A 17,773-nucleotide genomic window follows, 5' to 3' on the forward strand; every position below is an offset into this window, starting at 1 on the left:
CACCTGAAGTGATTATCCTTGAGTTACTCAATTTAGATTTTGTCTCCATATTTGCACTTCAAGCACTTACTGTTGTGGTTTTTCCAAAGAGCATAGTGTCGGGCTGTGACGTCTTTTCTCATCGACTTTCCTTTCATTCTTCTCCATCACACATCTTCTCCAGCACACCTATTTTGTTATTAAAATAACTGACTGAAGTTGAATCGCTGTCGCAAGAACATTTGCAAGAAAGAGTGCCATGATGGATATTTATTTATATGAAGATGTTTACGGCTGTATTTATCTGTTTATCAGATCTATTTACTGGAAGCACATCTTCAACACACCACCATCATCAATTATATCCTTAACATTAAATTCCTAATTTACTGCTAGTTAAACCCTCAAGGAAACACTGTGGTCTTTATCAGTGTAAAGCCATCTACCTCGTCCTCGCCTCTCCTGTGCACTCAGTGGTGCTTGGCTGTCATGCAGGTAGATGATGATAATATGATGGTGGTGTAGAGCTTCCAGACAGGAGATGGTGCCAGATAAGAAGACAGGCCCTCTCAGGGAGGTAAAGAAGCCCCCACAGGAGTCAACAAATTAGTTAGAGAGTTTCGGGACAGTACTGTGGATGTGTGGCCGAGTTCTGCAGTATGTCCACATTTGTTGTTATACTTATCCTGTACTGTACTGTAATGTAATGTAGTGTAAGTTATAGTTTCTTTAAATGATAACACCGGTGTTGCTGAGTTGTTGTTAATCTCACGTAGCTAATGACTTTCTTTCCAGAACTTCGACTATACATCACCTCTGCCAACACACTGAATTGACATTTGTTTACCTACTAATGCTCAGTGCCATGAAATGCATTTAGAAACAGGTTCTGGAGATGTAATTGTTTGGTAAAGTTATCAACAGGTCATCTATGATTTTCTGATGGTGCTTGTGTAGAACGCGTTCTTGAATTTATCACAGTTGAGAAACTAAAAACAATAATTCCTTAATATGCTTTCAGATTTTTCTGCCTTGATGAGATGAGTGTAGAAAGAGGGCAAACCATAACTGTAAGGGAGAGCTTAATCACTGTTACACACACTTTACCACAAACGCTGTTGATACTAGGTGTGTAACAGTACACAAAATGTATGGTTCAACGTGGTTATGGGGTCACTGTTCAGTATGATTTTGGCACAGTGGGGACAACATGAGATTGAATTTCCTTTTCATTTATTTTCAAGAAGTAATTTAAAAGAAAACAAGAGGCAATAGATCAACAAAACTATGTGCACACAAACTAACATTAGTGTGGTGTTGAAGCACTGAGGTGTGTTATATTTAATCCCATAGTCTCACTGACCATTGTAGCATATATGAAGTGAACTGGTTATTTGTTTGGCCTTTGGCTGCTTAAACACAATAAACACATGGCACGCACCCCAGACAGTTTTAAACTGCCTCTAGTAATTGACACACTTCACATCTATTTCCACAGATAATGTTTCCAGACTTTATTTCTTGTTCAGTGTTGCTATAATTTTCTGGAAAAGCCATGACCAACCCAAATACAGGATACACTGAGAGGGTAATTCATTTGCATTCCCTATATCTGTGCCATCAAATCTTATTCTGATCACCTTAAAGCCTAAACGTAGCTATAGTGCTCCAGACTAATGTTTTGCATTGGTGGCACTGGTTCGTCTAAATTTTAATAAATTTAGCTGAAGTCAAATTTTTCACAGGTCCCAATATTGTAACCTTCTGTCATTTCCAATAAACATTGATAGTTATGTAAATGATTGTAAACAGGAACACCTTTAGGTAAATACTTGACTTGATTTGAATCACATATTTTGAAACAAAACTTAAAAAATGCTGATGTCAGATCAGCGCTGTTGGTTACCCCCAATACCATGCCCTGCGCTGTAGCCTGACATGCCTACGCAAACCGCAAGACCAGTGATTGGTCGGCCTGGCAGCATTGCATTTCCCCCAAGCTCCCAGGAAGTGCTCTGTGCTTTGAAGCCAGTTTTATTAGTGGCCAAACAAGCAACTGTAAAACAGTGGATACTTTTTTTGAGCACCACAACCCCCGCTAAATGACTCGTTTCACTACCAGAATTTGATCCATTTGGTCGATAACATTTGGAAAGTCTAGAAGAACCGCACAATTATTATTTTACCCCCTTTCAAGTTTGCGGAGGACTAAACTGGAAGTTAGCCAGCTCACCGGCAGAAGTCAACACAGTGGAACATACAAACCTAGAAAAAAAAACTAGTGTTTTGGCGTTGTACTTGCAGAGCGACACAGACACCAACGCACAAGTATAAATGTGAGGGTACGTGCGTTGCCAATGCCATAGGTATCGGCATCGAGTCATCGCTGTAGTATAAATCCAGCTTCCCTTCTCTGCTTTTGATTGTCTCTCACTGTCTTCCATGCGTGAGTTGGGGAAAAACACATCCAACTGGTGCATACTGAATGAAGCATCCTGTAAAGTTTGTCTCAGCGTAAATAGAGAGATGCTCAACTAACCTTAAGTCCACAGATTCTTTTAACAAAGTGTCACAGGACACAAAGTAGTGTACAGTAAAAGTATGTGTCATGTGATGTGATTTGACCATGGATTGATTTGTTAGAAAACTATAAAAATGTGTTTGGACTGCGCGTTTCCAGGCCTTTTCCTGGCTCAGTGGGGTGACTTTGCGCATAAGTAAGCATGATTGGTATGCGTACAGTAAAGTCAATGAGTTACCATATGACTGAAATCTATGCATTTTCTTGTTATTTCTGACCATTTGATAAACAAAATATATCCACAACCTGGAGGAGTAAAGGCCTACATTAGTGTATTAATACATATTACAACATTAAATAGAAAGTATAATGTTAGTATAATAATATAATTACAGGTTACATTTTATTTGGATAATTTGCCTACAGATAGTTTATTAGGTGAGATTCAGTTGTTTCACAAATAATACCATTTTCTGATATTAGCCTACACCACTGTGGTTAAGGTTTGATTAGTGCTAATGTTAGTATATTCTTTATAATTTCAGATAATAGTACAGGTTACTATAGCTTACCATTAGTAGCCTAATATTAATTCCAGTTGAAAAAAACAGCAGTTTCATTTTCATTTTGTCATTATTGTGCAAGAAAGATGCTCTACATGGTGGTCTCTGATTTGTTTATGCAGAGTACAAACTTGTCAATAATAAAAATCGTGCATACAGAACAACGAGTTAAGCATTTCTAAAGTTTGCTGAGGCGCCCATAGACTGCGCCTCAGCCTTTATTTAATGTCCGGCCTCCTCCTGGATGTGATTGGTCAGTTCACAAAAGTGACTTTGACGAGCAACTACACATACGGCTGCACGACAGGCTCCCGATCTCCCTGCGGAGAAAGTGAGTGATCGGCCCACTTGAAGCACAAACGGCTTTAATATAGTGACAAATCACAGTAAGTCATTTCTTCCAGTAGTCTTCATAGCATCAAACCAACGCAGCAGCTGGTTTATAAATCCAGCGCCAGCTGCATGTGTAAAATACAGAGGCTGTGGATGGTGGCTAGAGGTGACTGCTGGAAGACAAGACTTATCTAAGTTTATGTTCTGCTTGCTCAACAGTTGTTTGATAAATACTATTGAAACACATTCGGAGACTATTTGAAACGCTTTTTTTCAATTCTGATCATTTTGGTGCTGGATTTTTCTTTGGCGGTCCCTAAAACCTCTTTGGGGGCCACCAAAAATTTCTCTATGCAGGAAAAACCCTGTTTCCTGTTCCGCTGATGCATGTACACAGCTTCTAATGAAACTATAGTTGAAATAGAAGTCACCCCACCAGTATACAGTGAGAATGGCATCCCATTGAACGTTTAAGTAAGTTACTGGATGTAAACCTTTTTTCTGTACGCATGACAAAACTTGCCTTTTGTGCGCAACTTTCACTTTTGTTTGCTGCTGTATGTGTCCTGCAAACTGTAAGCTTTCAAGACTCCAGTCCAATCTCTATTGTATTTTTCACAGCCTAATACAAAAGCTGAGTGTAGCTTAAATAACAGTTTATAAAGCTGTCGGAGAATTGATGGTGTGGACAATGCGGGTGACATATTACAGGCTGACAGAAATCAAATTCCATAAAAGTGAAATTGAAAACCCTCCGTGAGGCGGCCTTGCTGCTGAGTAGACAGCTCGTTTTAAAGTTTTCAGAGGACTGGAGAAAGCCAGCGCTGTGTGTTGCAGCCCATTTTTAGAACAGGCCATGGACCCATGAATTCAAACACTACTAATTCTCTGTCATATATGATTTTATCTCTATATTTCTTCCTGTCAGATTAGGTTATGAAAGTGTTGCCTGTGAGCTGATGATGGCGGATTTGGAGGATTGTGCTGTCGGACATGTTGGATCATAGAACAATGATGTTTATATTGTGTTGTACAAGTGCAGAAAATGCATATCCACTGGTTTTGTTGCACTAGTATGCATTGATATCATGTAAATAAAAGGGCTAATGACCCTTTATAGGGGTTTACATGTGGTTTGTTTATAAAATAAAATAGGAAGACATAAACAGTATTTCATTAAATAATCCTTTTGTTACTGAAAACAGTAGCTTCAAGGACACAGTTACATATGAGGACCCAGTGCAGGAGTTATAACTTGTATTATTTTGTTGCCGATCTTGCGTGTGTTCCTAGAGAGAATAAAATGTAGCCTCTTTTGCAAACAGTGAATGACGTAGGTTAGAGAGTAGGAGGAAGCAAAGACCTTTTAAAGCCAGCATGTGCAAAGCATTTGTCACTGGGCTGAACGCTTTTGTAAAATGATCTAATTGCAATTTTTTTTTTACCAATATTGCGATTGCGTTTTAATATGCGATTAATTTTTAAGCTCTTTACCTTCTGTATTATTCAAAACGGACAAGCAGTAAATCAAGTGTAGCCTATAGTATGACCAACACAATATTAGATAGATTAAACATACACTGTTATTTCGTGTGAGTCCGGCCTGTGTTATGATGAAATTAGGTGATGCATGAATTGCATGAATTATCATTATGAGAAATGGTGGAGAAGAAATTATTACAAATATACAAATTATAATAATATCAGAAAGATAATTTGAGAGTCAAGTCATGGCATTAAATGATATGATATTATCTCATCAGGTCGGCCTACCTACAGTAGTAGGTATTATACAGTACCACAGTGTATTATACAGTAAGCACTCAATACAAAACCAACAGTTCAACCACCAATTAATGGCTACGCTCAGACTGCAGGCCAATGTGACTCAAATCCGATTTTCTTGCGCATATGTGACTCAGATCTGATCTTTTTATGACAGTGTGAACAGGCCAAGTCACATGGAATCTAATCTTTTCAATTTTGGAGTTGGGCCATTTCCATATGTGGTCCAAATCAGAGTGTGTGATGCTGCCGCCGATCGCCACAATAGGCTTAACTTACTACTCGTGACTATCTGTTGTGCATTTCAACCAAGATTTCAACCACCACCACCAAGTTACCCGCATGTGGCGAGTGCTAATTTAATTCCCTGTGTGATGCTTAAGTTTCTGTAGTGTCAATTTCTGTCAAGCTTAAGGCCATTCTACAACAACAAGTCAAGGTACAGCGTAACAGTTGATGCGTCCTCTGCAGACTGGTTAACTCTTGCGTGTCATGTGACCAGAGGGTAATCGCAGCCATTTTGATTATAAAATCTCGTTTTATAATATTGCAATAATATCGCAAATCAGGGATGTGATTTTTCCGCTGACGTGTGTAAAGTTTTCTTCCTTTCCAAGTATCAACAAGGATGAAGATGTTCGTTTGCGTTCAGCTGCCCATTCCACACCTGAGCAGTGTGTACCACAGTCGCTCTCGCGCATCAGTGGTACGTAACGTGTTGGGCAGTAATACTGTAATATTACTTTTCCCAGTAAAGAACAGAATGACGGATTACTATTTCCAAAGCAGTAATGTTATTACAGTTACTAATCATATTAAGGCTGCCCTACTGAACGCACCATCCCTGACGAGTGCACTGCAGCTCATCGGCACCGGACCTTATCAGCTATTAGCCAAAAAGGAAGACAGGAGAACAGGGAGGAGAGGTATTTTCGACAGCTGTAAGTAACATTGTTGCCATTATTGTGTCACAGTCTAAGATGCGAAGAACATTGTCGTCCGTTGTAAACTTTGCGCGACCAGCAAAAAGCTTATAACCGCGAACAATTCTACATTGACTTAGGCTAATTGAAGCATCAGCTAAAGCAAAACAGCAACATGAAACTCTGAAACTACTGCCAGTGATGCTTGGACTCATCGGGAGAGTGTGGCATTATATCACCGAGTACCCAGTAATAAGTAGGCTAGAGTAGCTAATATTAGTTTTAAGGAGTAGCCTATATGCCAAGTAACTAGGTAATAGCTATATTATTTCTGAGTAACTTGCCCAACACTGAGTTGACAGTAAGCATCGGTTAGGATTTGATTATTGCTTGTTATAGGCTATGTCTAATTGTTTGTCGATTGATCAATCATATAGACTATATACACTTTGCTGTATGAATGGTTGCTTTTGAAGTCGTCCTGATGTTAAAGGTTTTGGCAAGTTATTAATTTCTTGTGAATTGTTGTGACAGAGTTTATATAAGGCCTTTTCAGACGGCTTTGATCCACGGGGTCGCTCTGCGCTCCTCATCAACAGACAGACAAACAAGCGCTCCGCGAGGTAACCTTGGCAACGGCTTCTGTGTAACTGGCGTGATCCCGTGAAACTGGCACGGTCATTGTCGTGTCACGCATACGCCCGCCTGCTGCCAGAGTTGAAATGTAAAAACTTTCCTGCAGTTTATCAATAGACAGAGACTGATCTGCTGTTTGATCAGAGTTTCCTGAATAATATAACGGTTTCTTTAACAGTTAGGCCACCAGGTCTTTAACAGGCAACAACCTTTGTTGCTGTCTCTTATTCATTAAAAATAATTATTTTTAAATAATAACTAACTTAATAATAATTAACTTCTACTGAAGTAATTTGAAAGTTAGTAGTTACATTATTTAGCTATAGAATCAGTTATTTCATGCTACATGTTGCTTATATTCCTCTGCTGGGACTGTTTTTGTGTCCTCGTGACAACAAGCATCGTCTCATTATCATATGACACACACAACACCAGCACATGATTACAGCAGAACTTTCCCACAGTATTTTAAGCAAACAGAGGGATTTTGACACAAACTGAGATCAACCCATCTGATGATTAGGACATTGTCTGTGAAATACAGCACATTAAGAATTTTTTTTGTCCTATGTGTGTAAAATGTCATGTTTTTGTGTCTTCTTGGATGAAGCAGTTGCCCCACGGCGATGGCCGCCTGTCAAGCCACAACATGTCCTCTCAGTACCGGATGCATTCCTACTACCCAGCAGCCACCTACCTGACTCAGGGCCTGGGCTCCACCACCTGTGTGCCGCCCCTCTTCAGCCTGGAGGACAACAACAACAACAACAACAACTGCTCTGAAACCATGGAGGCCTGTGAGTGACACACACACACACACACACACACACACACACACACACACACACACACTTTGCAGGCCCCATCAAGTTTTACCCAGACTTGATCAACAGTGTGGTTAAGTACATTCAAGGGAGGATTTCACTCAAGTCAAGGGTGCCATAAAATTTAAGATTAATTTAGTCTAAAGTGAAGCTTTTTTTACTTTTCCTATACTTTTATTTTTCTTCAAATACAGACGTGTATGATGTGTGTCTGCCTCAAAGTAAATTCATGTGAGCAAGACACTTAACCTTTAGTTGCTCTAGAATTGTGCGACCTCTGACATAAATAGCAATTGTAAATCGCTTTGGATAAAAGCGTCAGCTAAATGAATAAATGTAAATAATTAGCAGCCATCAAAGAAAACAACCAAAAGGTGTCAAAGACATGACAGTGCAGCTCTGTTTCTTTTTGTCGTGTTTAAAGATGAAGTAGATCTTATCTCTGATTTCTGACTATACAGCCGTAGATCTCTGGCGCTCTATGCTACTAAACTCAGCTGAGCATGGCTGCTGAGGGTAGTTGCCTGGATTTTCTGCCTTTCTCAGTGCCTGTGAATGTGGGTAAATCAGATTGTGTGTATTGCCAAATATGTTCAGCAAAGTATTTGTGGAACTTTGCAAAGAATGCACGATGAGAGATAAGAGGGAAGAAATAGAACAATTCAGTGAGAGAGAGTTGTTTTAGTGTGCTTCAGGAAAGATAAATAAGTTTTAGAACACAATTCTGTGAGACACCTTTTTTCTATGTCTTGTCAAAATAAGCACAAGAGGAAATGATCGAATGTTGCTAATCGCAGCTTGCATGTTGCAGATTTGGTGAAACAGGCACCAGATCATCAGCGAGTGAGATTGTTGATTAAGTTTGAGAAGTCTGTAGGTGGCGCTCTTTTCTTTGTCTGTTCAGCCAAAGTGGAAATCACTGCTTACGTTTACTATCCAGCTCTTACTCTGTAAAGGCACCATTGTAAGCCCTAATTATAACTCGTTAACTCTTGGAGAGTTTGGGTTGTTACAGTGATGCTGATTTAGTGCTCTATAAAATGTGATGTTTTATAGATTCAAGTCTCTATGCTAACTTTTTTCCCCAAGGAGTTCATGACACAAGACATTTAGGAGCACAGTGACACAGAGTTTATTAACAATCAATTTATTACTTATGATATTTATACTGTGTGTGTGTGTGTGTTTCTTCTGATTGGGTGCAATTATGATGTGAAATCAGTGGAGGACTAGTGAAGTGAAGACCCTGGTATCTGGACACACACATGGGCCTTTACACATTGACAAAGCTTTTTAAAATATTGAAAATTTGACACATTGAAAACAGTTTTTAAAACACTTATCACAGTGATGAGAAAAAACACTCATCACAGAAAACGTCCCACACTCCACAAGCCGCAGTGCTTGAACAGTGACGGATACACGATACACCAGCAGCACCCACACAACCCATGCCACTCTTTATGTAAACAAGATTACTGAACGATATTTATAACAATAACTATAGTAAAACATATGTAAATTAGAACACATGTAAAATAGAATCAGGAAGACGTGGCTAAAAGCAGCACATTTTGTCACAGTGGCATCTTGGCTCTGGCTCATCGTAAATTCTCTACGTATCAACCAAAGTTAGCAGAACTCCCAGAAGCAGGCGTGCATGTGCAGCATCCGGCAGACAAGGAATTAGATGTAAAACTGTTCCAGCAGGATCCACGCTGCAGACTCCTCTGTATCTATGTCAGTTGTTGGACTCATTGCAGTTACTATCACGGCCTTCTTAAGACTCATTTGTAGTCATGTAATTGTGCATTGGGTCACTGCATTTACTTATATACTACTACTACTACTAACAATATGATTATTATTATATAACATCTTTATGTTAGTGCACATTTCACATGATTTTCATATGTTTACATAAGGTTTGGCTGCAGTGTTTCCTCTAGGATTTTTTTCAGCAGCGGGGGCAGGAGACAAAAAGAAACGTCTCCTCTTTAGCTTAAAAGGACTAGTTTGCATCACTAATTAGCTTTACTAACCTCAGCTCCTCCAGTCACCTCCGTCCTTTCTTTTCCAAAACCACTTTTTCAGACTTAAAACTGAAAAATAATTGAATCAGTCTGTACAGGTCAGAGCTGCAGGCTACGTCTATTTAGTCTAAGTTTGTACCTGATGTTCTCAACATTGGACTAGTAGGCAGTAATAAAGTACAGCTTCCAGTTACTTTCTATAAATTGAGCTAATGTTAAGTTACATAGCAGCTGTGTAGCTGCTGTAGAAGCTTTCCTGCTCAGCTGCGCAGTCTGAAGGGGAGATGTTAGCTAACTTAGCGCTTCACTTTTCCAGCAGGTGGGAAACAACAGACTTTTCTTGGTCTTGAGAAGCTGACACACTGTAACAGGCAACGTACATTTACTGCCAGAGTATTTTCCTCCTCTCGCATTCACCGTCACTTTCTGCCGCTCGGACAATCAAACACTCGCTACGCACCTCCTGATTCAGAGTTTCGCTGCTGTTATAACACCATCTGTCACGTATGTTCTGCATAGAACGAGCATTGAGTGCTGCCGTGCTCGCACAGTGTGCGAGTGAAAACATTTGTAGCGCATAGTTTAATGATTGTGAGAAATTTTAGCAGTGGCAGTCGTGATTTAGCAGATAATTTTGGTCACTATAATCATGATATGAAATGTTCATACCGTTTCATCTCTAGTAGCTCATCATCCTTTTTTTTAATTTCCCGCCCCATCCAGGCTGTGATTGATCATTGGCAAGCACACCAGCTTTATGAAAAGTTGAACATGTTTCAGCAAAAGGGGCCGACATATCTAAGCCAGCCAAACCCAAACCTTGCTTATCTTATCCCTGCTGGCTTTTGTCTTACCGCTTCAGCTGCCAACGATGCATCTCTGTGGTATGTATTTTTGTATAACAGGTTGCTCTAAAGGCCCACAGAGTAACGACCCCACCGGGATTTCTACCAGTGCTGCCGGTAACCAGTCGGGTGATGATCCTTTACTTTCATTAACTTTTCTGACGGCACTTCATTCCACAATTGACCTTGTTTCTGAGGTCGCCTGATTGGCTAATTTAGAGTATTTATGTATAAACAAAGAACTGTGGTGACCCTGAAGGTACACCTGAAGGTTATGAAGACTGAAATGCTATAGATGAACATGCCATCACCAAGTCAGACACAATGCTGTAGACCTTTAACTTTTACTCAAGTTGTGTTGCACCTGTTACTTTTTCAGGTGTGCAGGGATATTTTCCAGTTATGTGAAGCCTTATTTGTGTTAATAAAACCTTTTACCCCTTGAAAGTAACCAACTCTGTCTGGTGTTATCCAGGTTTCTCCTGAATAGGTTGTGATTGACAGAAGGCAGGTCCTGTTAGTTATTACATGTCTTTTTTTGTTTTCTATCCTGTTTGAAACTGAATTGGAGCGAAGAAACCTAAATGGTTTATTAAAACTAATTTGTATTATCTTTAATGATGGCTCAAAAACTTAAATCACTGCTGCTTTTTTCCTTAAAATACAGCAGTTTGATTAGTGATTTAACCACAACTCCTTACCTAGTGTAACTAAAACAAAAAAAGGCAATTTTCTTTTCAGGAATTAAAAGATAAAGTTTTATTGTATGTTATTACTTATTTATAAAGATCATAGGGGAAGGGCATCAGTAGTAGAACATCAACATCCGTCTTTTAGTGAAATAGGCTGCTGACACCACCAGCATCACCAACTAAAGACCCCCGCATCTTCTCTTGTACATGTATTTGTTTATGACTTTCACCTGTCTGTTTCCTGTGAGGGTCCCACGTCAGCCCCCTGCTGTGAATCGCCATGCTCCATTACAAGATAACAACGCTCTCAGCGGGTGGTCCCACAGTTGGTGGACTCAGACTCCAACACCAGAGAAATATCAGTGGTTTTCAACCTTTTTTCTGGCTCGTGACCACTTAACAGGAAGCTACTTCAGCACAGGTTGCACATTTTTCTGTATTTTTTCAGAGTGATTTTCTCTTCTAGAATTTGTATTTAAATACATCTTTTCGTGTTTAATATGTAGAAAAATCAGCAGCCAGTTATTAAAATTAGGTTTTTCTAAATGTATGACGTAAATTAATTAACAGTCTTTGGAAACAAGGTGGAATTGTTGTTTTCCAAACTTTAGGAATCGTTTTTTGCCTCATAATCTTCCCATTATTAAAGCTTATGGTATATGAATTGAACCAAGTGTCTTTGGGGAAGTATTCCTCTTTTGTATATATTGCAAAGTACTTAAAAAATATTAAATCCAAATGAATCTAACATTGGATGCTCCCAAAATTTTCTTCCTGGATTTTGACTCTGTTATAAAATGAGATGCTGAGGGGTCTGTGTATCTGTGTAACATTATTTTTGACTAATAACATATGTATAACTTAACTGCGTTGAACTTTGCCTGGTATTTACCCAACATTTGTGGATTCAGGCCAGTGCTGGCTACCATATCTTATTTGCCATTTATCAGAATACTTCTGAGGCATTGAAGGGTAAATCTGTCCTGTATTTACGGCAAAGGTTTCAGACACAGTAGAGAGAAGTAGAGAAAAGTCGTAGAAATATGTTTTTTTTTACTTTCCAATTCTGTTTTGATTCACCTTCACTGAAATCTTAGGGGAGTGTCTTTGCTCGTCTTCTGCTGTACTGTACGTTAGAGTATAATAATGTGATAGATGGATCAGAGTTAGGGTCTGATACAGGATGCCATCCCTATAAAACAATTTGTTTTCAGTATCTCTTGTTATACAGAGCTGAGAAAAGACCTTTGTTAGAGGTTTGATTCAGCGTTGTATTGTCAAAGAGTCAGTCTAAACATGTGCTACCCACTTGGTGCAGAAAGCCTTTCTAATGGTCGCAGTTTGGTGAGGTTTAATCACCAAAACGACTTCGTGCTTCACACGGGACACTAAGCCTTTCTCCCATGTGTGGTATAAACACTGCCAAATGTGTGGGTGTGTGTTGTATCTAAACAGGATGCTTCCACCGGCTGAAGATGAACAGTGTTACTGGAGAGTGTGTTAGATGTTGTGTGTGTGAAACATTTTTTGTGGCTTGTCCTTTCCCTTGTCTGCACAATTGTGCGTGTGAAAGTCTTGGACTGTGTCCTTGATGTGGCTCCAAGGCTAATTCATGTCTTATCTGCTGAGGAGAAATCACTCTGCAGGGTAATAAGCATGTTGTTCCTTTTTATCTTTTGTTATGTGGCTGCAAAATAGTCTCTGTTTCTATTTTATAAGGTACAGCAGCTTTTTTCTTTTTTATAGTCGGGATTACTGTATTTCACATTGCTTATCCAGAGTGACGTAGAGCTGTACTTCCAATTGGAGCTGAAACATCTGATTTTGTAATTAATTGAAAAGCCAAACAACAGAAAATACACAAAATTACCAAACAATCTCTGGTTCTAGCTTCTCAAATGTGAGGATTTTCTGGTTTTAAAGATACATGGTTTTGGACTAGCGCCGCAACAATTATTTGCAATTAATAGGTTGATTGTTTCCTCGATTTAATGTTTAGTCTACATAGTGTGATGTCTTTAAATTATTTGTTTTATCTGATTAACGGTCTAGTATCCACCCAAATATTAAGTTACCATCAAAGACTGAGGCTTTAACGATTAATCGATTATCAAAAATTTGACAATTAATTTTCTGTGGATTGACTAATTGATGTATTGACTAATCCATTTGGATAGATAAAATAAGTAATTTATAAATGTCTGCTTATGTTCTGGGAAATTGCCGTGTGTTTTCACTATTTAAAGACTAAATGACTAATCAGTTCATCCACAGAATAATGGGCAGCTTAATTGAAAATGAAAAATTGCAGCATAATTTTCAAGGAAGGAAAAGCTAATATAGAGAATATTGTCTTTGTTGGTTGTGTTTATTCAGCCACATTTCCTTTTAATCCTTGAACTGTTTCGCTCTGCCTGAACATGTTGTGTTCCTCGGGATCAGTCCATAAGGAGGAAATAGCTGTGAGCTCTGAGCCTACCTGCCCTCCCCGTCTACCTGGCTGCCAAACAGTGCCCCGTCAGATTTATCTCCCTCCCACGATAGGGCTAATCAGTTGGCCAAATACAGAGATCCAAATAACCTTCAGGAGTGCCACGCTGTCCTTTCCCCTCGCCTCCTCCTCCTCCTCTTCCTCCCTCCTCTCTGCCCTCCCCCTTCACAGGCCCCGCTGTCTCCGCAAAATTGCCTTCTGGAGTTAGTGAGCGGGAACAGTTAAGATTTACAAACAATGATGAAGCTTGTCATGCGTCTTTCTCCATCCGTCACGGCGGGCCGGGCGGAGCTGTGGGTAGAGCCGTCCTGGTGTTCTTCATAAAAGCCAGCTCTCTGTGAAATACGCCCCCGGCCGGCCTGTTTACTGCCCCGCGCTCGTCAGCAGCCCCACCGCCGTAAATCGCAGCGCGGGAGGTGACAGCGCAGTCCATCAAACTCCCACCCCACCTCGCTGCCTTCCCAACATCTCACCTCACACTGCCCCCCCCCTCACCACCACCACCACCACACACACCCCCTCCTGTTATATACAAACACCACACACAGTTTCTCCACAAACACCTCGCCCCACTTCCTCACTAGGATCTAACCGGGGAGGCTCAGATGAGCTGCCCCAAAAGAGTTATGGCTGTTTCAGTCTTACAGGAGACAGCTTCAAGCCGAGTCTGTCGGTGTTTATGTTCTTTCTTTTTTGTCCTTGTCTAGACTTTTGTTTTAAATTCAAAACTGCTCAAAGTTTGCAAGCTGTCAGCACAGCAACTTTCCCTTCATCTACTTTTTACTGTTTTTTTAAAAACAAGATTTATACTAAAGTCAGCCCTCAGAATCGAGTGCCACTGTGTTGGCTATACGTTTGTCTGTTTTGTTATATTGGTGTCAGCACAGAGCGCACAGTAATTTAAATGCAAATCAGATTGTTGAGGTATTGCAGATGTTAATCCTGCTAATCGATGGACCTGTGTGAGCCCATTAAGTTAGAAATCCATTACTATCTTTCTAGATGATATTCTATTGATTTGTTCTTGCTAAAATCTATACTGTACTGTACACCAAAGTGAGTTACTGCGTATAAAGTCTGTCGTTTCAGGTTCTCCGCCTCCTCTGGAAAAAATAAGTTTAAAAAAAACAATAGAGAGATTGGCGTCAGTAAGTTTCTTTGTTTCGTGTCTAAAATGGGCTTTACCTGCTTTCAGATCAGATTACTTCAAACTTGCACTTGCTCACACCCACATACTCTCTCTCACACACACACAGACAGTTAAGAAAGTCCCTTCAAACACACACACACTGCACATGTACTTGCTCACACACTCGTGGCCACACTCATTCTGGAGACGTCAAAGAGGCCTCTCACTCTTTTGGATTTATTAGACCCGAAACAAATCGGTACTTCTAATCCAAGAGGTGACCTTTTACAGAGGAAGTGCTGTTTCATGTCATGTAGCAGCAAGAGTTCATTTCCTTGGTCACTGACATGCTGAGAACATCACTCAGTTCAGTACCGGCAGTCTGTGTTGTTTCAGCACCTTAGAAAAGCCAAGGCTAGAAGATTATTGGTTTCGATTGGTGTAATGTATTTATCTTGAGAATTAATACTGTATCAACAAGTTTTTTTACTACTTGTATTGTCAAGTTGTAAGACGTAAAGTATCCCATTAAAAGTTGGTTTTGATGGAAAAGTTTAAAGTGGGCTAAATTGGTTGAAGAATAAAATTTTTTCAGATGTCTAGGTTTAATTTAATATTTCTTTCAACATAATAATAATAATAATAGGACCGGCTTCAGATGCTGTTGAAGTAATGATTAAATATCAGGATTATCTTTATTGGTATGCGTGCACATTAGGGCTGCAACTAATGATTATTTTCATAGTGGACTAACCTGTTAATTATTGATTCGATTAGTCGACTAGTCACGATTATTTTTGTCACACCCTAACCCTAATTAAACCATTTAACTAACTGAATATCTTTCAAGTGAATTACTGATCTCCCACACACAGCTTACTAGCTAACGTTACCATTAAGTGAACGAGGTTTACTATTCAGAATAAACACCAAGAGGCCAGGGGAAACCAGGGAACAAGACAAGACAGTGTAGACTACTCCTATAATTCACAGATTTGCTATTGCACTTAACGTGTTTGCTAACACAACTAAAAGAGCTTAGCCAGTATCATCCATGAGACCTCAAAACCAAGAATGCAAAGAATTATGGAGAGGCTGCTCTAAGACGATAGCCAGGCTTAATCACCCAAAACAATAAGCTCATAACTTTAAAATGTCTAACTTTTTAACAAAGATTTCTTCTTTGGAACTATATAAAATAAATGTAAATGTTAAAAGCAAGTACTATAACCACACCTGTACAATAACAATGTAATGTCTATTTAGAATAATAAAACAACAGCCCCCTTTCATGATATCTCTATAATTTTTCTGTATTTTGTTTTCTGTTGCTTTCTGTTTCTGGCATGAATGCTTCTTCTTCGTGAGTAGTCTTACAGTCAAGCAGTCATGGCAGACAGTGGAAGCGACACTGCCCCCAGCATTCCATGTAGTGCATTGCAGTTGGAAATGAATAACCAGAAATGTTCTTAATAAGAAGATTGCTGTCTCTCCCTTAAACAGCCTCTCTGTAACGACTCGTCGACATTGAAATTTCACGTCAACAAATTTTTATAATCGACTAATCGTTGCAGCCCTAGTGCACATACAAGGAATATTTCAGTGTAGTTACGCAGAAATAGATACAACAGCTAAGACCACAACAACAAAGCTGAACAAATAACGGTGAAGAATGTAACTCCTCCTTACATGAGAGATTGGGGATTTTCCAATCCTAACCGATGGGAAGTACCAACAACAGAATTAACGGATTTTTTATAGTTTAATCATAAGAACTCAAACACCAGACCATTCAGTCAAGAATGGTGAGGACCACACTCTTACCGTTTACTAAACCATGTCAGAGTGGTGATTCCAGGGACTCTCACAGAAACTTGCATGATCAAACGTGACTTCAGAAATGAACACACATGGAGGCGAACTGTCGTTGTCAGCTGGTTGTACTTGTGTGTGCTATGTTTTGCACAGAGAAACAGAAGAGGAACAAGAGAAAAACAAAACAAAAAGAGAATAAATCTGTGGATGAACTTGAAGCTGAGAAAACAGAATCATATATTTTAGAGCACGAGCAAGACACTTTCAAGTCAGCTTGTTCTCATTGGCTTTTGTGGGTTTCTGCTCGATATTGCTGTTGTGGGTTTCTGCTCGATATACCATCGCTGTTCAGAATATCTCAGTCGGTGGCATTAAGATTATGCCTGTAAGATGCCTCACATTATAGGATAATTTGAGCAGATAATGTTGTCAGACCAGCCTCAGATTGGGAACACACCTCACGATTGTTTGGAGGAGCCGAAAATCAGACCCAGAATCAGCCCAGTTATCCTAGTGTGCACCACTAGAGGATAAACAACAAAATGGTTAATCTCTCAATGAGAAAGACAAGACAGTGTGGTGATAAACAAAAGCAATCCACCTTTCACAGTTTAAGTATTTAATATTTAATCACATTAAGATGTTGCTACCTTACAAACAAAACAAAAATAAGAAAATAAATTCGTTTTGGTTGAGGTAATGACTTGGTTCAATCTGTAAGTAAGAGCCAGCAGCAGAGAAAGTGACCCTGCTGGGCCCATGGGCCCCTGAAGGGCCTCACTGAATGTGTGGCTGATTGAGTGTCTCTCCCGGCTCTTGGTTACAGTGGAAAAGTCCTGTGTGGCCTGTCAGATTGTCTTCCCCACCCTGCTGTGCTGCTAAGTGCCCTGATAGCCTCTGCGGCTGTGGATGGGCTAAGTACCGGTGTAATTGTCTGCTCGGGGCACAAGCACCGTTGTAATGTGTTGTACAACACCACCATTAGCACAGGCCTGGGGCTGTGGAGACATTAAATGGCCAGGGCTGTGTAGTTTATGTCCTCTTTCTCTCACTCTCTATATCTCTCTCACACACTCTCACACTGACCAGCTCTCAGAGACTTCTACTGACTTCTGTTTTATCTAATGTCATTTTTCTGTGCATCAATATATAATAATCGAAGGCTGTGTAAATTATTGATGTCCTGTTTCTGTAAATGCAGTAT

At 39.7% G+C, this 17,773-nt stretch overlaps 1 protein-coding gene across 2 annotated transcripts in view; it reads left to right on the forward strand.

Annotated features, from left to right (window-relative positions):
• Window positions 1–17,773, forward strand: part of dmrt1 (doublesex and mab-3 related transcription factor 1) — a 43,391-nt gene that overhangs the window by 8,112 nt on the left and 17,506 nt on the right. The window contains exon 4 of one of the 2 annotated variants that reach the window (XM_046034234.1): window positions 7,354–7,537. In XM_046034234.1, the coding sequence (XP_045890190.1) occupies window positions 7,354–7,537 (184 nt within the window). Of the gene's footprint in view, window positions 1–7,350; window positions 7,538–17,773 lie in introns of both variants that reach the window. The other variant, XM_046034233.1, reaches the window with a different exon arrangement.

The sequence above is a fragment of the Micropterus dolomieu genome, linkage group LG21 (genome assembly GCF_021292245.1).
Source record: "Micropterus dolomieu isolate WLL.071019.BEF.003 ecotype Adirondacks linkage group LG21, ASM2129224v1, whole genome shotgun sequence".
Lineage (NCBI taxonomy): Eukaryota > Metazoa > Chordata > Actinopteri > Centrarchiformes > Centrarchidae > Micropterus > Micropterus dolomieu.